At 44.2% G+C, this 21,911-nt stretch overlaps 1 protein-coding gene across 2 annotated transcripts in view; it reads right to left on the bottom strand.

Annotated features, from left to right (window-relative positions):
• Window positions 1-21,911, bottom strand: part of RASGEF1C (RasGEF domain family member 1C) — a 78,004-nt gene that overhangs the window by 17,996 nt on the left and 38,097 nt on the right. For both annotated transcript variants that reach the window (XR_012662150.1, XM_075102820.1), the window contains exons 2-5: window positions 11,618-11,800; window positions 9,868-9,990; window positions 7,132-7,269; window positions 1,490-1,702 (exon numbers count right to left, since the gene is read on the bottom strand). Coding sequence is in view for 1 of the 2 variants with exons in the window: in XM_075102820.1 (XP_074958921.1) it covers window positions 1,490-1,702; window positions 7,132-7,269; window positions 9,868-9,990; window positions 11,618-11,794 (651 nt within the window). In the remaining variant the exon portion in view is untranslated. The remainder of the gene's footprint in view (window positions 1-1,489; window positions 1,703-7,131; window positions 7,270-9,867; window positions 9,991-11,617; window positions 11,801-21,911) is intronic.

Genomic DNA, 21,911 nt, shown 5'->3' with positions numbered 1-21,911 from the left:
CATCAGCTCCTGAACAAACCTGGCATTTCAAGCCACACACTGGCCTTCTTACTAGGCTTTTCAATTTCCTTAAATATGTTTATTAGACAAATAGTATTTTCAGTAGGTTGTAGGCCACAAAGGTACTTCAGAGGAGATATTTTGGAATTTCTAAGGCCCAAACTTAGGACACTCAATCAGCAATGAAGTAAACAGCAATTTTACTTAAGTGAAAATTTTATGCCTACTGCTATGCTATTTCTCTTGGCTTCTCACCTCGCCACTGGTAACTGTATAGGATTCTTATTAACAAATAACTGTTATCAAATAAGTAACAAATAATTCTCACTAACAAATAGAGAGTTTCAGTGCAGAGTAGTTGGTGTACTGGATGCAGTAAGTGAAAGAGAAGGTAGAGAGCATTGCCTAAAGTGAAGTGGAAGCTGCATCAGTATTAAAAGTGCAGTGGTGCCCCAGTCACAGGGATCTGCCCTTGGAAGGCAGTTGTACTGTGAAGGAAAAGAAAAGCAAGAAAAAAACTCCATGCAAAACAACTTCTACTCTCTGGCTTAAGTTAAGCAAAGAGAGCCAAAGATGCACGTTCTGAAAACTAACAAAGGTGAGAAGATGATCCTAAATTTGGGGTTTCTGAACTATTCTACTTCTTGACAAATGGAATGTCAACTACCTTCAGAATTCCCAAGGCTAATTCCATGATATTCACTCCAATCCACAGTTCATTTCATGGTTTGTTTTTCCAGCCTTCCTCTTAAGGACGAACAGTGTCTACAGGAGGACAGGCAGCGGGGAATCATTAGAGGATCAAGAGATCTGCAGATGGCAGTAATGTTTTGTATTCTTCTGTGAACATCCAGGAGGTCCACATGGAGGACCTGAACCTGGGAGAAGGGTGTGCAACACAACAGTTCTTCCAACATCTTGGTACTGTAATTGGAGCGATTGCCATCAAAAGCCTCTTTGAGAGTGGACTGCAGTCCAAGGAGGGAAAGAGCAGGACTTCATGTGGGAGTGGTATTTGCACACCCTTGTGTCCATGCACGAAGTCCCAAAGGGAAGAATAAAAAACATGTCAGGCAACTCAGATGCTTTGTGTATCTGAAGGAATGGATGTGAAATGTTAAAATGTCTTGCAAATTCATAGAAGGGCTAATGATCACCCATTTCTGCAGGACCTTCAGGTTGTAGACTCAGAGGACCTTAGAGAAATGAGAACCTCTTGGCCTTCATGGGACTATGACTTGCATTTCACTAATAAGCAAGCTGAAAAGGTAAAGTGACCCACCTCAAGATGCATGGGAACACTCTGATATATAGCTTGCTTCCCAAGCATCTCTTAACCTGTCAAACCCTGCCTCCTGCAGCAGTGCTGATACAGCATGGGATGTGCTGCAGCAGTGCAGACATTTTTTGGTTGTGTCTGGAATACTTAGCAGCTGGTGGCTTAAAATAATATCTCTGACTGCAGAAGTTGGGAACCGTTCCCACTTACCAGCTCCACATGTGTCAGCTGCTGAGCCAGAGTGTAAGGGTCACTGCAGACACTCAGAATTTCTCTCTGAATTGATGGAGGTTTACTTTTGAAGGCAACCAGCTTATCAGAGACAGCAGCACTGATCTTGACAATCCCTTCTTGCCCATGGCTGAGGGTTGCAAGCTTCTGATTCAGGGTTTGCAAAAGCTGATTCATCTTTTTCCAGTAGGCCTGGAAAGACAGAGGGAGAAAGAAACATAAACCACCCACAGAACTTGACAAAGGAGTGTTTTTATGCTGAATTTTCCCTTCTGCAAAATATTCCTAAGCCAGCAACAGGTTACCATCTTATTTTCAACAAGCCTATTACAGAATAACCAGTTGGCTTAATTACAGTTCTGTGCTCTGGACCACAGAAACAGACTGCAGTCAAGGAAAGAGGCAGGCAGGACTGGTGGGTTGGGCTGGCACTGATACTCTCTTATTCCTGCCAGCACCAGGATCAGAGGAGAGGTAATGCTACAACATGAGTTATTGCAGCTTTCTGGAGCACAGCAGCATTCAGTACCTATCCTTTATGTCAGCTACATGTTGGCCAAGAGCTCTACCTGTTGGTGATGCCTACTCAACTATTATTTTTAGGAATAAGAAATGTTTCTAATGCTATTCTCTCCATCCTTTTTCACCTGAGAGCCGCAGAAGCATGCTGCTACTTGCTACCCAGTTGGAGTGGTCTGAGCATCACTTAGCTTTGGGTATTTAATATCCAAAATGTTAACTGCTACTGAAGGAAGCTCATATCGTATTCCAAGCACAGCCATGTGCTCAGGGTGATCATTACTAAGTTGCTCAGGTTGTTCTCAGAGCTGGAGCAGCTCTTTACAGACAGTGTGAGTGAAGCCGCTGGCCATGGAGGATCGGCAGAAAGAAACGCCTTCAACCCTTCATGACTGACAGATGCAGATCTCATAAAACTGAGGTAACTGAGAGAACTGGTGGATAGGCTCTAAAGACAAGGATTAACTGGAAATGTCCTTGGGCAAAAGCCTCATGTGGAGCACAGGGTGTACAGTGCTGAGAAACATGGCCTCATGGGCTTTCCCAGACAGAAAAAGGAGCAACAGGCAAGGGTGCAATGGGTCCTTGCTCAATTTCAAAGAGCACAGTCACTTAGGAATACAGTTTGCACACTGGCCTACTACGAGCTCCTCTTCCAGAACAAAGACACACAGTGAAGAGATCCTCTGGCTGCTCACAAGTGGAGTGACTCCTCACTCCCCGTCCAAACAGAATTTAGTAAAGTCAAGTTGCCAGCAACATCAGTTTGTAATCGTCAGTGTGCAACCAGAGCTGGCACGAAGCCCACTTCTGTTACATCTGTACTGCACAGCAGATGTACACCCTGGCACCCTCCATGCAGTCCTCATCATCACAACAGGGACTTGGCCGGAGTATACCTCCCCATGAAGCCAACACACACCTGTGTTGCATCCCAAGCTGGATGCAGCCCAAGTGAAGTCTTGGGAAGTACTCCTGAATCCCAGGGTTTAGATACAGCCTTTGTCTTCTTCAGGCTTTTGTAGACTGTGGATAGTCTTCAGTGTTAGGCATTGACAGCACTCATGTTTTAAGTGTTCAAGGTACCAGAAGCCAGAGTCAGTGCTCTTCTCACCTACACAGGATCCCACCTGCACACTGGAAGTAGCATCTCCCACTGCTTCTCAGTGAAGGACAACATGCTCATATCTACCCTGTTTCCGTAACAGTCTGAGGCTGGAAACCTTCAGAACATCCCAAGTGCTTCAACTTCTGCTGCAACACTGTAACTTTCATACAGCTTTTCTAGCAGAAGGTTTCACATTGCTGAGGAACCTCTCACATAACTCAAGGAAGATGCTCTCTTGAGCTGGGCTGGAACACAGGCCAGATAAGCAGGATGTAGTCAAGTCTTTTTGCAAAAGAGAGCTGATAGGTCCGCAGTGAAGCAAGAACGTAGAAGGCAGGAGGGACTTGCCTTGGAGAATGACAACACGTTATATTTGGAAGCAAATCACACAGGAGAAGTGAAAATTGAGTGTGGAAGATGTAAAATCAAATAATTTAAATAATTTTTAGAAAATTAAAGAACATTCTCTTAGTTTTTATCTGTTCCTGATGTATACCAGCTCCAAGGAAGAGAGACTCCTGGGCATCTTCTTGTAAATCCTCATTCAAACAGATGGTCACGCTTTTGATTTATAAAGACTGTCCTGGACACAAACTACTGAACACCATCTAAATATTTCTTTGGTTTACATCCAGGTGTGTTTGCAAATCTCAGCATAGCTTATCAAGCTCTATAAATAGAATGTTATTTTTTAGTGGAAACTAAACAGCGACATATTTGGTATTTTTTAAACATATTTTGTAAACAGGAGAATTAATTTCGGGGTGGGGGGCAGGCACGGCACTGAAATCCAAGTTTTCTACAGAGCATAAAACATTTGGCTAAAAGACTTTTAGCTGAAAACCCAGCTCTCTTTCAAAAAGGAGTTTGGATGAGAAATCTTGGACCAGCCATGTCTGTGCAGTATCAAATTCTTCACTGTTTGGATGAAAAGCCAAAAAGCAGCATAAAATTGCTTGAAAGACATGCATATTAGCCAGTCTTTCAATAAATCCTTATCAAGAGATCTAGTTTCACCTAGTTTTGTGGAGAATACGGCATGATAATACAGATATAGACAACAGCAAACAAAGACTCAGGTAAGCAAACCACCTAAGAAAGAATGAAATGAGAGGCACTTAATGGACACAAAAAAGATTATTCAGAAATTAGAGCTCTTGAAGAGACTCACTGAAAATCGGTTGGGTGCCCCCTTGCCTAGAAAGCTTTTCTGTGCATGTTGGGCGAGAAATTAAAAAACATCCCGCTTTTGCCCTTTTAAAAGCATTTCCTGCCTACTTTAAACTATGTTCACTAAGTGAAAACAACATTGTTCATTACCTTCAACCTGCTGGTAATTACCTTGCCGCAAAGTGACCCCCCATTGTACAGGGGCTGCATGCTGGACTCTACCAACCGATTTCACTTCATTGCCACATGAACAGTCAAAAGAAGCATACTACTGTTTAATATTTAAAGAAAATGTTTCGTTCTTAACTGGGAAAGTTCCTCTGAAGACGGCAGGCCTCAGCAGGTGGCTTAGGAGCTCAAATTTTAATTAAAATTTCTAACTCTAAATGCAAATCACAGCACTTACTAAGAAATGCTTCTCAGCATGGACACCTTTATAAGCACATCACAGAGCCTTTAGAAAGTAGACTCTACAAAGGACAGAAGTGTACACTGCAGGGGCAAATCCTGTGCTAACCTACATGGACTAGATGACCTCACAAATCTTTCAATCTTTAATTTCTATGATCCACAACGGAAACAACTTTCTTCCAAACAACTAATGGGCAGCACTACCCTTTCAGGCTGTCCCTTAAAAAAAATATGGAAATTTGTATTTGCAGGATAAGAGCTGTTTCTTAAATTAATTATTGATTTTGCTCAGGCATAATCACCATTACAGTGCCTAGTAATATTCAAAAAACAATTATTTGCCCCAAAGGGCACCCATATGCATTGGTACACAGCCATGCCCACTCCAGAGCAAAGGTGTGTGGCACTTGCTCAGGTTATGCAAATAAACTATTGCTTTGTATGCAAAAAGTTGATTTTTAGCACTTATGGCTCTTCACCGGGGCAGCTACTGCTTTTAAAGACCACCCATAAAGCCCCTGTTCTCTGCCCTTTTGGCTGGTTCCTTCTTTCCAGTGGACGTGATTTTGGTGGGTTTGTATGGGTTTCTCTCACTTCAGATGCTGAAGAGATGCAAGGCACCTTTCTTGGTGGTTGACAGTGACAAGTTCATTGCCTCTTCCCCTTGAGGGAGAAGTTCTACTGTTCTGGTCAATGGAATTGAGGCCACCTTAGCTCTTTCAGAAAGTCCTTTGTGTTCCCTTCACCTCCATCTGTCACATGGCTTCCCCTTCCCACCCTTTCTCTCCCACAGGCTGGCCAGCCCAGCCAGCCAAGCCATGCCAGTCTGCAGCCACCCAAAAGTGCCAGCCGTGAAGCCCGCCCAGCCCAAGACCAGCTGTTTCCATTTCTCCTGTGTTTCATGTGGGTAGGAGGGTCTAATTTCATTTCCGTTGTGCTGCAACCCTGCTAATTCCTTCTTCTTCTCTCCACCCCTCTCTTTCTTGGACTCATGGGCGTGCTCTTTTTGTTCTACTGAATTGCACCCATCTGTGGCCTGAACTCAGGCCTTGATGTAGCCAATGGAACTGAATTTTTTCACATCCCATGGTTAACCTAGAAGTAATTAGAGACTCTCTATGTACTATTTGCTTTTATCCTTATTATTTTCATGGATTTTGCGGTATTTTTAATGTTTCTGAATTAATTTATGGGATTCACCCACCTGAATTTGCAAGCAGGTCTCCCAGAGACTCCATTCACTGTGTCCTAACTCTGCCACACACATGGCTCAGGCATTTGAACACCAAGACCATACAGCCATCTAGACTGAGTTTTGCCCAGCAGGCCACAGACTGCTGTCTTCTGCCACCTTCATGCTCCCAGAAAAGCTACATGTCCATAATATTTGTATTTTCTTTAAATGTAAGGACTGCCCCTATCTATCTCACCATATCAGCCCAAACAGGCTGGATTCAACGGGAGCTATCTCCTGGCCCATAGATCCTGTGAACTTTGATGGGGATTCCAGTGGCATCAGTCAAACTATGATCAGAGCCTGCTGCTCTGTGCCTGCTCGCCTCCTGGGTCTGGGTCCCTGCTTTACAATATCAACCAGCTCAAGCACAGGGCTTGTGAACTCTTTTACACAGGACAAGAAGGTGTAAGCCAAACCCGTGTTAGATTAGCTCATGAAAAAGATGACAAAATGCAAGGATTGTTTAAAAAAAACCCCACCAGATGGAAGACGTGTAAAGTAAGGAATAGGAAATTAGATTTTGGCACAAGTGATCAAGCAAATAAACAAATGGGGAAGGTGAGGCAAAAAAGGACCATAAACGCCCTTTGGTGGTTACTCTTTTGCAACCACTCATTTTCTTAGAGAAAGGAAGCCTTCATCAGGTGCCTTCAGGCAACTGATGACCTTTTTTAGCTCCCCAATGCAATCATTTGATGACTGGCAGCTTGCTCCACTCCTCATTCACTAACTAAGCATCCTGGAACACTCCCTGAGCCACTGCTTGGCTGGGATGCTTGGTCTCAGGTCACAATACTTCACTCCTCTGCTAGACTGTAATTTGGGACATCACAGCTCTGTTGCTATTTGAATTGTGACCACCACATTCAGTCTATGCTGTGCCTCAGATCTTCCGTCTGTAAAATGGGAATTTTACACTCTTATAATTTGACGTGCAGTAGGTAAATTCCACTGATTACTCCAGTGTGTCCTCAAGCCTCTGCCACAGGGGCACCTAATCAGAGAGATGTGGCTTTCAGGGAAGTTACTACAGGTTTTAACCATTAGAGAACACAACCGTAAGAGTTCCCAGGAAGAGGCACAGAACAGAATGTGGCAAAAGGAGGAAATGGAGGAGCCAAGTGGGGAAAATGAACATAACAGCTCCACACAACATCCCAGGTCAGACATCCTCACCTCATCACATGGGGCTATCCTGTGAATCATGTCTTTCAGATGACCAATCATCCGCTCTTCCTGAAAGTCATACGGGAATGTCTCCGTCCACTCTGTCAGCAACTGTAAGATTTTGGGTCCAAATTTTCTGATCCGTGCCTGAAATGGAAACCAGAATGATGGTCAGGGATTGAAACTTTTACTTATTCAAGTCTCCCAGCAAATACGTATTTCACTGAGAGTGGGGCCAGATTTTCAAAGAAGGAATTGATGGTTGCACCTGCAAAATCTGCACACATGCAAACAAATACTGTGGTGCACAAATGGTATATTTTGACATGCAAAATATACCAGTGTGCATGCAGATGCACACACAACTGTCTGTTTTACATGCAGATTTAAATGTTCTGCACATGCAGTTGACCAGTTTATGGCTGGATAGATATTTTGTTGGTGCAACCTTTACACCTTTTTCAAAAACATCTGGCCTTTTTGCTCATTTGAACCACATGTTCCTTCCTTTTGTACTTAAAACCCTTCCACATTTTCACCCTTTCTTGAAAAATTGATTGCAATGTATTTCTTGACCAACAAAGAAGTGAGTCTTTTGCTTTTTGGCCATATGAAAAAACCACTTAGTGACCACTGGCAGATGTAACATGAGGAACAAAAGACAGAAAAAACCACTAGCACTTTAGTAACTTTACCTGGGCTACTGATAACGTTGCTCTCTTCCCCCATGACCTCAAGGTCATGATAGGACAAGGACACCCGCTCACATAACATACAGCTGGTGCCCACTTTACTTTTGGTGTAGATTTATCTGAGGATGCAGCAGTGGGAATAGTCAGGAAGACACGGGGCAAGGAGGGATATGTGGGGAACAGCACAACTGGTGCATTAGTATTATCCCAAAAGATGGCCCCAGCATGGCTGCTTCCAAAGCTTCCATCCTCCATTATCCAAGAACATGTGAAAAGGAAATTGCGTTAAACAACAAACTGCATTTTTATTTACAGAAAACACAGACCAAAACAAACAGCCGCCTTCTGCATCCTACGTACTGTAGCTGAAGTGCACCCTGTAATCAGGAAAAATTATACTCTTGAGCTCCACAGCGCTTTGCTTTTCAACCAAGGTGGTTAAAATGCATATTTCAGCTTTCCACCAACAACAGGTTTCAATGAACCACATCTCTAAAAATAACTGCTGTCAGCTAGCATTAAGCTCATGCTCAAAGACCAGCAGGTGGCTGCTAAGGGGAAAGCTTTATTGGAAACTACAAAGGTCTGAGGAGACATTTGCTCCAGCTGTGTAAACTGCTATTAGGAATTGAAGGAGAGGACTTTGTGAAAGTCACAGGACACAACTCGGGACAGGAGGTTGCTTGTATGCAAATTTCAAAGTCAGCCCCACTCTTAGGAACGCAAATTCACCCGTGTCCCACCAACTCTGCATTACTACAGGCTAGTCCAAAATGCAGGCTCACCTCAGGCAGATTGGGAGATCTTCATAATAACATAATGTTTCTCATTTCTTGCAAAGTTTAATGAGCAGCAAAACTTTGCAATGCTCATATTTTAATTCTGCGAAATTTGCATCTGCCATAGTATTGGAGAACAGAACCTATCACATCTCAGAAAAATTGTTTTGGATGCTGCACCTCATACAGATGTTTCTATTAACACAGTCTGTACAGGCAACCCAGGTATCAGACTTCTCTGTAGTCTGTCTGCCTGCTCTCCACAGTGAGGGCAGAGCTCCTGTTACTCGTACCACCAGTTGCCTGGGCAAAAACAAGCACACGTTTACAGATGTTGGTGATTCAGTATTTGATGCCAAAAATCCTGTTTCAAAGCTGAAAGGATGATCTTGAGAATCATTTCAGAATTTGGGGGTTTTTGAAAACTTGCAATTAATGCACGTTCTTCCCTCCACTGCACTGAAGATGCATCTCCTGCTCCAGACGATGTACTGTATAGGTCTTCATCAATGCACTGAGGAGAGCTTGGCTGGAATCCAGCACTGAATACGATCCAGTGGGTTCCATCTCCACTGTAGTGTCTGTGGGACTGCCAGAGGATGCACATGTATTGTTACACACTGTATCAGTCCGCCCAGTCCCTAGGGCAAAACAGGAGGAGTGCGGACTCAGTAACAGCTTGGATTTTCTCATTCTGTTAGCCTGTCACAGCCTCACTACTGCTTCAGCTCCTTCCTGGTGTGCCAGACAGCGCCGCTCTGCAGCACGGCTGTGCGGACGATCTGTCCGTGCCGGCAATGGGAGGTTAGTGGGTAGCTGCATGCTGTTACGTAGCATTCAAAGTGACAGGTAAGGCCAAGAGGAAATATTACTGTCCCAGAAGCAAGAAAGCAAAAGGGCAGACACATTAAGTATAAATGGGACAGTGGTGTGTGACATCTGCAACTGACAGTGTGTGAGGTTTACATCCTACCTCCTTACAACCCAGAGGCTTCATCAGAGCCTTAAAGAAGTTAAGAAGGAAAGTCACCTGGGAAGACTGAGACAGGGGGAAAGGGAAAATTGGAAGAAGATTTGAAGTGACTAGTGCCTGGAGCACTGCTCTTGGACACAGATACTAGGATGCCTCAATGTCAGGATCTCAGCAGCAACCGTCATCCTTTATGAGAAAGCTTCATTCCATCCAAAGGCAGGCAAAGGACACACACCAGAGCCCCAGAATTCTCTGCCCATTGAAAATACCTCACATTTTTCTGCTGTAAAGATAAACTAACCTTGTCCAGCACGGGGTCGTCCAGCCGCTGCTGCTCAATGCACTTGTGACAAACTCGGGACAAAAGCTCATGGGGTTCGATGAAGAGTCTGGAACTCAGCAGGAATGTAAAGATATAGGCTTTCTGCGGGGGAAAGACAAACAGGCCTGCTGTAAGCAGCCACACAGAGGGTAATATTAGCTATAAAAGCCCCGAACTCCACAGCTTTTGCATTTCACTGGGACAGACCTCTATGACTAAAAGATATAAGGATTCTTGACCCTGAAATGGAACTGGTTACAACAGGAGGCAGTGGCATCTTCCTCCCCAGCATCCACTTCCAGCCTTTAGTTGTCCAAACCCTGTGCAAACATCCAGCAAAGACAGTGTGTAGGTCACTCCACAGGATAGTGAGCCCAAGTATAGGAGACAGCACAACCAGGGATGCACGGAGGCCAGTGAAAGCTAAACGTGTAGACACTCAAGCATCTCTGCGTTGTAGCGGGTTGTGAGTTGCAGATGCCCCCAGATTACTCACGTCTTGCTATAGCCCTGCATGTCTCACCCAAAATGTCTTAAGGAATATTTAATTTATTCTACTAACTTTCTGAAATGTATTTCTACCAGCCAAGCCATATCAGATGCAGTCCCACAACTATGAAGCTGTGGGAAGCAGGCCTGTTGGATAAATCCTTGGATTACTTAAAGTATTCCAGCAGTGAATTTAAAATATACACATGAATCCTCAGTTGTTTGCATCCTGACCCTTCCCAGCACCTGAATTATCTTCTTTCCCCCAGACCTAGCCATGCTCCTGAGCAGCAGGTATAATATTACACATCACACATTACTTAATGAAAATCTCACAGCCTAATCTGTCCATTACCTATTTTTATTGCCTTTCTGTTCTTCTTTTTTAATTGATATGCTTCCTTATTACTTATTTTTAGCTGATCAGAAACTGAGCTGTGGGTAATTTAAGACATGCTGTCTGCTCTGCATTGATAACTTTCGTAGTCTTCTAAATTGCCCAGAAGTCAATGCTACTCTGTGCTTTGAAATACAAGCCTTTCCACAAAGAGATACTAGCACTTAAAAGTCTTCCAGTCAAACTCTGTCCTGAATTCCACTGAGGATGTGCAAAACCCAGTGAAGTCAGTGGCTTGCAGAACTATAAACCTGCTTCCGGTTTAGATCCTCACACTGTTGATGAAGGAACACTGAATATTCATGATGGAGCAAGTATTAGGATCTGGATGTACCGTCCAGTGACTGCAAAGCTGATGTGAATATAACCCTAGGTAAATTATAAACCCATCAGAAGAGGCGTCTCTGTTGTCACTGGGGGAATGCTTTGTACATGCAGACAAACCTGGATGACATCAGTAGCTACTGAAATTCTGCTAATTTAATGCCAGTACAGACTTGAAGTTTTTTGCTTCAGTCTTCATCTAAACCTCCCTGGGATGCACTGCTATTTTTGAAGTGCTCCAACTGCTATATCACTAATTCATCACCACCACAGCTTTCCCTCCCTCACCCTGTTCTCTTATTTAAAGGCAGTATCAACTTTGGGATCTGCTTTTTCATGGGAACAATTATAGAGCAGTGAAACAGCATTTAAAGCAATGCATCAGTTTACCAAGCTTTAATTGCATGCAGCTTTTAAATTAGTCCTCTGAATTCAAAATTTAACACATTTGCACTTTTGTATAAAGCACTGCCCCAATTCATCAAAATTAAACTGCTTATTATACTGTGAATTACTTACTTCAGGGTAATAATCAGTGGTAGGTATGAGATGCTGGATTAGAGCATCCAGAGATGCTGAGGTAAGGTTTCCATCCTGGAAGATCAGTCCTCCTTGTTCATCTTCTTTTGAAGTATGTAGATGAGGGCTGAAGCCACATGGGGTAAACATACTGGTAGAACTCAGCGTTTGGGGCATGCCTTCCTACAAAAGACAGACACTCACGTCAGGGACAAGAACCATCGGATTCACAGCCACATCTGTCTTCTGGTTGATTTGAAAAACACAAGCCATTAATGAGAACTTCCTGTTTACAAAATTCACATGATCACTTCATTATAACCTTTTATTGTTGCCATTGGCAGATCATGCCTGCAATGGGAAATACACAGGAAAATGGTACATTGTGATTTATGCTTTTGGGCTAAAAAGAGACATCAGCTGCTTCAGGCTCCCACCCCAATCATGGGTGTCTGTGATGACCTGTTTTTTGCTACCAGCCCTGGTCAGTCCCACGTAGCAGAGGTGAGATACTTGGGTCTTGAATTCAGCATGTTCCTGAGCAGAACAGAGCTGTTCATCTGAACCTCTGTCCCCCTGAGAATGAGGTACTGTTCTGGTATCAGCTGGGATAAAGTTAATTTTCTTTCTAGTATCTGGTGTAGTGCTGTGTTTTGGATTTAGTACAAGAATAATGTTGATAACACACTGATGTTTTAGTTGTTGCTAGGTAGTGCTTACACTAGTCAAAGACTCTTCAGCTTCCCATGCTCTACTGGGTGCACAAGAAGCCGGGTGGGGAGGGGGAACAGCTGAGACAGCTGATCCAAACTGGCCAAGGAGATATTCCATATCATATGACATCATGCCCAGTACATTAACTGGGGGGAGTTGACGAGGGAGGGGCAGCAATCACAGCTCGGGGATTGCGGGGGCATCAGTCAGCTGTTGCATCACTTTCTTTTCTCCTGGGTTTCATGTCTTCCTCTCCCTCTTATCTTCCTTTTCATTACAATATTATCATTAGTAGTATTATTATATCTTATTTTAATTATTAAGCTATTCTTATCTCAACCCATGAGTTTTCTTACTTTTGCCTTTCCCATTCCCTCCCTCATCCCACTGGGGTGGGGGGAGTGAATGAGCGGCTGGGTGGTGCTCAGCTGCTGGCTGGGGTTAAACCATGACAGGCACAGAGAAGTTAGGGTGAGAGAGGGAGAGAAAAGGGGTACCACCCAAGGCTTTCTCAGGAGGGACCTTGAGAAATGCTCTGTGACTCCCATGGGACAGGAGAGGCGTCAGAGCGAGCGAGGGGTAGCAGCAGGAGCAGAAGTCAGCTGGAGGAGGATGGAAAAATGAAGGGAGTTGGAGGGAACGTGGGAGCTGAAGAGGAGATTAAAGAGCAACGAAAAGAGAAATGACGGAAAGTGAGAAGACAGACACCTGCACTATTTTTGGAGCCTGAAGTTAGTCAGTCCTAGATCTATACTTAGACACTAAATAAATGTTTCAAAAGGATCCTGAGCACTCACTGACTTCACTAGAGATGCAGAGTCCTCAGTACCTTTGAAAAGGAGGCCAGGCAAACCTGGAGCGTGTAGCCCAGTATGAAGCTCCCTGTATATTGGTTCTCTGGGCTCTCTGGGTTGCATTCTAGGCTCCATCTCAATTTTGTGGCTTACAATTAGCTTTTAACGTTTCTTCTGTTGAGCAAAGTTGATTTGTTCCTGATTTGGTACAGGGGGATGACAGATTTTGCCTTCAGAGCTTGAAAGCATCTCCAGCTGCCTCCAAAATCCCCCCTAAAAGCTGCTCCACTCTCAACAAGAGTAAACATTCTATAATGTGGACTGAGGAAAGCACAGGGCATGCTTACTCCCACATCAGCAAATATATTATCCAGAGCAAGGGACCCCTCTGTGACCTGACAATTTGCTTCTAAATTTGATTTTACTTGGTGCGAGGAAGGATGGGAAAGAGATGAAGGAAAAGTCCTAGAGCCAACCTCTACTCTCCTGAGCAGCTACAAAACATCTCCTAGGACTCCGTCTCTCCCTCCTAAGCATAACTTCTGTCTGCTAGAAGAGCAAGATCTGCACCCTGTGGCCTGCTGAGCTGGCACCAACCTCCCACGTAGGAAGGCACAGGGCCGCAGGCTGACAGGGCCTGCCTGCTGCTGCACCTCAGCCTGACAACTCATCCTCCCCGCTGGTGCTCAGTCACGGGCAGTCAGCAGGTATGCCTTATTCTCCGGTATATTTCTCTGCTCTGTTCTTCACCCTGCTCCATCTAGCATTCTGCCTCTTCAGCATCCCACACAACTTCAAAAGCTACCCCATGGATTTGGCTTAAAAACTTGAGTTTGCATTTCTCCCTCACATATATCAGTAAATGTGCTGTGACCCAGTCAGCTCAGCTTCAGTTACGTGTACAGCATGTTATATTTATTTCTGCAAATATCCTTGCATGCAAAAGCACCTCTCTGCCTGGCACAAGCTGTCCACTCCCCCCGCCAAGCTCAGGCTTCTGGAACTTGCCAACTCAGAGCAACCTTAGGCTGCCGAGGATGAGAAGGGCAGTGTGCCTGTAAGCCAGGCAGGGTGTGAAGCCCTGGGAGAGGCTGGGAGCTGGGTCCCAGCACCATGGGACATGAGGCTTTATGAGCAAAACTTGGGTGACTTCATCCTTCAAAGTAGGGACCATTCCCTGGGAGCCAGTGGTTCAGTTATTGTGTCTTATCTCCTTCTGGGAGGCTCACACAGGCTGGGAGCGTGGGCTGCCTCTGGGATTTGCGATCAAACAAAAAGGAACCAAAATGTGAAAACCAACCAATTCCTGCCTTGACTGAAAAATAAAATAGATGTCAGGGATTTTAGTTTTGTTTAAAGACCAGAATATCTGAATGTCATCCCAGCCAGAATGGAAGTTGAAGTATCTAGTTTTAATGAATGTGCAGATGTGCCTGTTAATAAGGCTCTGAGAGCAAGTAATTGCTGCTTTTTGTACACAGCTCAGACTGTGTAGTAAATGGGAAAAACTGCCAAATCCCATTTGTTACTTCTAACACGGTCTATGTTATGGCTTGTTTCTATGGCAGTAATTCCAAGAAGGACTGCACGTCCATATAGATCAAGAAATAAATCTCATGGACATATAGCTGTCTAGATGAGGAAAAGAAAAAGTTAAAACATCTGTGAACTTACAGGACACATCCTGGCTTCAGTGTAAAATAGAGCTCAAAGTAATAATTTATTCAGTGCAATCCCTCACTGTCAACGCCATTTTTATTATCAAATAGAAATGTATCTAAACAGGATATTGCCTGAACTTTTGCATCTCATTACATGAGAAATCTTGCTGAAACACATAGCAATGCTTCTGGGGAAAAAGTTACCATTTTTTTCCCAAATTGAATAAAACCAGCTGTACAACTGTCACTGAGACATCCATCTTGGGTATTGTTAAGAAATAAAATTTGACTTTTTCTTATGAAGTTCCTGGTCTAATCTCAGATTTTTGGCCCGTGTCATATCTGAGCTGGTGCCTGGTTGCCACCTTACCTGCTGCTGAAGACGACCTTGACATTTTCACTTCATGCCTTTTTGCTCACTGTTGACCAATACTGTTGTGTTCACAGCAGGATGAATGCCAGCTATACAGAGACTATAAACCTCTTGCACTACTAAGTTTGATAATAATTAACATTAGTATTTGGCAGACAGGAATTTAGGACAGGGACTTCTCTGCTCACAACACCTCATTTCTTTTTCTGTTCATGCAGTTTCCAAAGTGCTCTTTTTAAAAGCACTAAATAGAAGCAAGATCTTGCTTTGAAAGAGTCCACATGTGATTGCCCGCAGTAGGCAGAAGACAAGGTTATGCTGTCAATCACTTGCAGAATACAGAAACAACAAGGGAAGCACTGAGAGAGGAAAACAAACAAGCAAACCACCTCAAGGAGATTTGTCTTATTGTATTGATGGTGGTTTGGATGATGGAAAAGGTAGGTGGTTCAGACACAGTCAGACCCTTCGCCGAAGAGCACAGTGACGGGACGAGAAGCAACACCTCCAGGCTGCAGGAGGGAAATTCCAGTTGAACATAAGAAAATCCTCCCGAGCGCCACACGAAATTGGAAGAGGGACCTGGAAAGGATGTTCTTTCTCCATCCTGGGAGATTTTCAAAACTCAACTAGACAAGGCCCTGAGCAACCTGAGGAAGCTTTGAAGTTCGCCTTGCTTTAAGCGGGAGTTTGGACTAACAGCCACGAGAGGTCCCTTCTGATTAACTTTTCTGTGATTCTAACACGTCTGTCTGGAACTGTTGCACTACTGCCCCATTTCTGGGCCTTTTAACATAAACGACAGCAAGGAAAAATCTAGTCCAGATCATTAGATATTTGTAAAAAACTCCATGTTGGGTGTAAAAACTTTTTACACTTTTCCTGGAAACAACAGCCCACATGCGGTAAAAATGGGCCCAAACTTGAAGACCACCTGGACTTAACTTGAAGTCAGTAAGGTTTAGGCATGTGAAAATTCAGCAGGTAAGTGCTTCCCTGAACTTTAGTCTGATTCAACACATAATGTTGCTGTTCCTCTCATTTCAGGAGATCAGATGCCAATTTCAATCAAAATTTGCAGGATGATACAGAGATCTCAAAAGCATCTGAGTTCCTCCATGTGCCATAAACCTTAGCAGCTGGGTAGAGGAGAAACCCAAATTATTGACCTCCTGGGGAGAGAGCAGCAACATGAGCTGACCTGTTGCTGGACTCAAGAGGACTTGTAGAGAGGTGAGAGACCTTACAAATATGCTAGCTGAAGAAACAGCATCCACCAGCCTTGCTAAGTACAGGGAAATCTAATCATGCAGGAAAAAGCCAAACCCCCAAGACTCACAAGTTCTGCTGCTCTTACACATACTTACTAAGACCTGGAAACTTCCAGCAGTACTGCTATACGCTGGTCCCAAACCCAGACTTAATGCTTGTGGGTTCAGAAGGAGAAGAGATGCTTTGCTAATGGCACACAGGCTCTTGTGGTAGTGACAAGGGTAAATATAATGCGTGCCTTGAAGAACCGCTTTGATAAATGGTGCTCTGGAGGAAGCGCTGCTGGTGAGGGGATCTTAGTGAAGGGCAGACTTCCACACCCTGCCATGCAAAATGACTGATGATACAGGTGGCTGCACACATATGGCATTTAAACTATCCCTGTGCTCTAAAGGACTGAGAGCTGGAGATGTGAAAATGTCTCTGCACTGGTTAAAAAAAGAAAAAAGAAAAAAGAAGATGCAAGGGGAGACTGTTTCTGGGACTGGTTTCCATTACACAGGACCTTCCATGTGGGATAAGGCAGGGCATGTGGTTCCTTCCTTGCCTACAGAAAAACAGTTATAAAATGGAGAAAAAGCAGTTTGGAGTCAGCACTGACATCTCCACAAAGGCAACATAAAATGCTACTAAGCCAGTACCATAGCATTTTGCATTTATTACCTAAATGTTAAGACCACTGGCAGAGGCACAACGCAATCAATAATTGCAGCTCTGTGCAGGTGGTGCTGCGCAAGAAGGCACAAGAAAGGTCCCTCCTCAACAAGTGTTGGGCACTTTGCAGTAAGTCGCTAGGAACAAGGAGGACAACGATGTCCCACCGGATCAGAGTGGGCTCCTCAATGTTCTCCCAGATCCTGGGGTTGTGTGTTCAGCCAAGGATCCTCTGACTGGGAAATGCTCAAGCAACAGCTTGTTCAACTGTGACTTTTTTTGGATGAAGTTGTCTTTGCTGGAAGTGAGCCCACGGCCACTGCAGAGGAAATGCACTTCTGAGGTGTTACGGTAGTAACTGGAACAGGGAATCCTCTCCTGTATTTATTTCTACCTCTACTCCTTTTTGGTTTTCTTCTGTTTCATCATTCATCATTCTTCGTTTTTATTGGCTATTACAAAATGCCTTTTCTTTTAATATATTTCATACTTTCATAAAACTGGAAAACAAGTTTAAAAATAATGGCAATATACTGCTTTTTAATCTTCCTCCACTGGCCAGCACTGCTAAGTATTCCAACATAGTGGTGAAAATAGGCAATCCGTACACACTTCTCACTACAAATTATGCTCCTTACATAAAAATATTTAAGGACTTTATCCACTGAGTTGAAGCATGAGACCAAACGATCACCAACACTTGGGAGAAAAGCCACCCACAAACTCTGCATCTATCTACAACCTCAAGTTCAACCTCTCGAAAACCAGAACCCAAACCTGGAAAACTGAGCTGGGCATGGCTGAAAGGACGGACTGCCTAACTGCGGACATAACATGGGCCCACAAATCTGCAGCAAGAGAGCTTCGATGTGCTAGAGGATGGCTAACAGCCTGCCAGCTCTGCCTTCCTGGTGCCAGCCAGGTGACCTGCAGCACAGCCACAAGGGTAAATACCCCACCAGCATTCCCCAGCTCCACCGCCTGCTGTTACAAACGTCCCTGGCAAGTATAGTTAATGCTTATGTGGACATTAAATGTTCAGGAAACATTTAATGTGTTTTTCAGCAGCTTTGATGTGATAAGTGTTTTATCCTTTTATCAAAAACTTAATCACACTGTTTACTTTTGATCTTCATTTCATCTCTGCCTTCCATCTGCTCTGCCTCTCTCAAGGGGAAACAAGAGCTGGTACCATGTGATGAATGGAGCAGGGCTGCAGACTTATCTTCCCACCTACTTAAGTTTCAGATTAACAAAATAAATAAAACCCTTCCCACTTCAGGGATGAAAGGCACAAGCTTTTGACAATCTCCCACTGGAATTACAAGAGCTAGAGAGGATGGTAAGGGAAGGTGTGGAGGTTGGGGTGTCCATCTGTGCCGTGAGAGAGGCTCCAGTTTCACTCGCTATCCTGACCGTGCTGGTAGGCTCCTCCGTGCAAGAACTCAGGACATGCAAGTCAGTGCTCAATGAGCGTGAGCAGGGGATAAATCAAGGGTTCAAGAGACTCAAGGTCAAGCCTAATTTGGTAAGACACAGACTTTAACAAATATACCTAATCTGGAGTGAGTTGGACTGGCTCTTACCCCCATCTGGGAACAGAGGTGGGACACATCTCCCACCCCATCCTATCTCGATCCTGCAAAAGTGTTTATTGATCCAACTTTCACCAAAACCAGGCAGCTCAAGGAAGTGAGGGTAGTTCACACTAAAACATTTTGGAAAATAATTTTGGAGAATTCTTGGCCAGCTTTAGTAACCAAACCTATCAATCAACCATCACTAATCTCTCTATGCGACACCGGAAGGGCTTTGCTGAAGGATTTGCTCTGCTCCAAACGCATCAGGAGCTAAGGGATGGAATAGCAGAACAGAGAAAGAATCACAAGCAACCAGAATCTTCTCTAGATAGATGCTGGCCCAAACGATCTAACAGACTGCACAGGCCCACAGCTCACAGCAGACATACAGATCTCTCCTGTTCAGTTGCAATACCACCAAAACCAAGGCCCTGTTGGTTCTAATTCATATACAGGTGAATCATGCCCTAAACAAAAGTCACCACGGTGATGGACAAACAGTAGCATAGGATGCTGGAGCCAAAGCTGATCTACTTAATGCCGCAGGTGGGTGAAGAGCCAACTCCCCATCCTATTCATTGGTATTTGGGGTCCAAGCTATAAGCAGAGTTACCATCCAGGTAGCTTGGAAAAGATGGGTCCCAAACCGACACTTAAACAGGTAACAACTGAAGGAACAGAAACAACTGTGCTGTGGAGCAGGTTGCACAGTGCAGATGAGTTTCGAACCCTCCCCACTGACAACTTCACAGACAACCTGAACACACAAACTAGAGCCAGAAGTTGAGCTGTTCACAGATGCGTTATTTGGCATGAAGAGACTTTATCAATGATGCTTCTTGTCTCTGCCTTGCAGTCCCTGCAGGTCAGGACGTGGTGCGAGTCCTTCAGCTGCTCCCCATGAAGCACTCGCTTTCTGCCCCATCCCCCGCAGAACAAACCCTGCTCCGTGCTCTCAGCCAGGACAGCATGAGACACAGTTGGGTCTCATCTGCCCCAGTACCTGACCACCATTGTCATACAAGCTCTAAATACCGGTGGGCTCAGCAGAAACTTCAGTAACAGATGCTCATTTTTCTTTACATTACTTTCTGTAATTTTCCAGCTATTCATCTTTGCAGACAAAAAAATTACATAATTATAATGAGTTAAAATTCAGATTTTTCTCTATTTCTTTTGTAGGGAAGGAAGCAGAGGAATGAGGGGAGAAAGAATTCTAATGTTTCAGAAAACAAAAGGAAAACTACTGCGAAGTAATTGCTTCCAGTTGTCAAGGCCATGGTTATAAACGTTTTTTTCAGCAAGAGTACCTGGCATTAACAAACTCAATGTATTTGATGCTGATGTAATTAGGAAACTGGTAGCAGATGTAACTTCCTTTTCACCTTTTCAACAGGCCATAAAACATTCAATTTACAGTCTATGAAGTTGTGAGATTGCAGAAAACTCAACCTGTCAATCCCAATACTGCTGGAAATGGTTAAATGAGCAATATAATGGAGCTACACAACTTAGAAATACAAAAGAATCACAAGGGAAAAGAACCATGGGACAGGAAAGGTGGGGAAAAACACTTAACTGCAATATTCTCCAAACTCAATAACAATTACATCTTGATGCGGGCTGGCTCCCTCCCCTTGCAGCAGCTGAGACACTTTACTGAGATTCCCACGAAGGAGACTGCAGGAGCAGCAAGTGAATTTAAGGGTTTGGGGTATATAACCAGAACTAGATTACAATTCTATTTCCTTTGATCCCACCTGATTCTCACCTCTTACTCATCTTCCTTCCCAAATTGCTTCCCTAAAGAACTCACCCCCACAGTCCTCTCATGTGGAGCCTCCTTTGGGTGTCACAGGTCAGGAGGGGAAGGAAAACTCCTGATGAATTTAAACCAGCAATCTCAAAATACAACCTTGGGTAAGGTAAGGGAAAGGAGAACAGAGCAGTGGAGAGCAAGAGCGCAGCTCCCCAGCGCGTTGTGGCACATGACACTCCAAAGCAAGGGAGGGATGTGGGCCAGGAGCCTCAGGGTGTCTGGAAAAAATTTGTCTTTTTCTCCTGTAAGTTTTCTTTTTTGGGGCAACAAAATTCTGCTAAACACCTAGTTTGGCCCAAAGTGAAGCGCTCCGAACTGTCCTGGGAGTTGCTGGAGCCCCATTCCTGGGGAGGAGAGGCACGGCATGGCGAAGGCCCAGCCGTCAGCACAACGTGGGGAAGGGGCTGTGCTGGGTAGCTCTGACTTGCGGGAACAAGCTACAAGAGCAACTGAGCTGCAGCTTCCATGGGGCGCTGGGGAAGCACCCAAAGCATAAATCCTCCTCATCCAGTTTTTCAAGGAAAAAATGAAACCAAAGTGACCTCTGCTGTAAAAAGCAGCTACAAACTTACACACTAAGCAATTCTTGATGGGCTTCCCGACTTCCCCATGAAAAAGCATTCTAATCCAAAAAGAGTAATTCCAAAGATTCAGACTAGAAACTGGGCCCAGCACCTCCAAACCAGCATTTACATTGCCCCAGAACACGCAGAGAAGTCCTCAGGTCTCCATCCTCTCCCTGCTAGCACTTGGGCGAGTCACAGAGCAAAGGCTAACGTTCATGGCAGGCACAAAAACTATCCCAGCTTCTTCCTTTGCAGCAAACCTCCAAACCAGAAGGGCCTGGTGCGAGCGGCGCCTGCAGCGTAACTTCATTCCCCTAAGGACATTGCAATGTGACAGGAAAAAGATTCGACTCGACCCCACAGAAATAACTGGGCTCTGCCTCTCACATATTTACTCCAGGCTAGAACAAGAGCTTTTATTCTCCGAGATATGCACATAGCTGCATTCAAAGCCAGTCAACAGGAGTGGCGTGCGTATGTCTACCAGCTGAATTTTTTCCATCATGTCAGTGAGAATGATCACAGCTACTCTTGTACTAGAGGTTTATGAGAAAGATCTTGCAAAATACTACAGTGAAAAACCAACTACGCTAATCAATTACCTCGAAATCTGATGGACATGCCTCAGAAAGAGACCCAATTTATAGGTAAGGAGGCATTAAATTGATTACCAGCACGATGCAAGCAAGAACAAGGTCACCTTGCTGAAGGAATATTTCTGTTTATGCTCATGTCAGAGTATTTTGTTCGATAGAGAAAAATGAAAACCTGATTATCATGAATTTGGTAGACTGGTCTGAAGTAGAATGTAAATCTGAAACAAGAAGATTTATGGCCAATTAAATTGAACTCCAATCAAAA

The sequence above is a fragment of the Phalacrocorax aristotelis genome, chromosome 8 (genome assembly GCF_949628215.1).
Source record: "Phalacrocorax aristotelis chromosome 8, bGulAri2.1, whole genome shotgun sequence".
Classification (NCBI taxonomy): Eukaryota; Metazoa; Chordata; class Aves; order Suliformes; family Phalacrocoracidae; genus Phalacrocorax; species Phalacrocorax aristotelis.
Note: the sequence above shows the minus strand (reverse complement) of the source record. Positions and strands in the feature narration are given on the sequence as shown.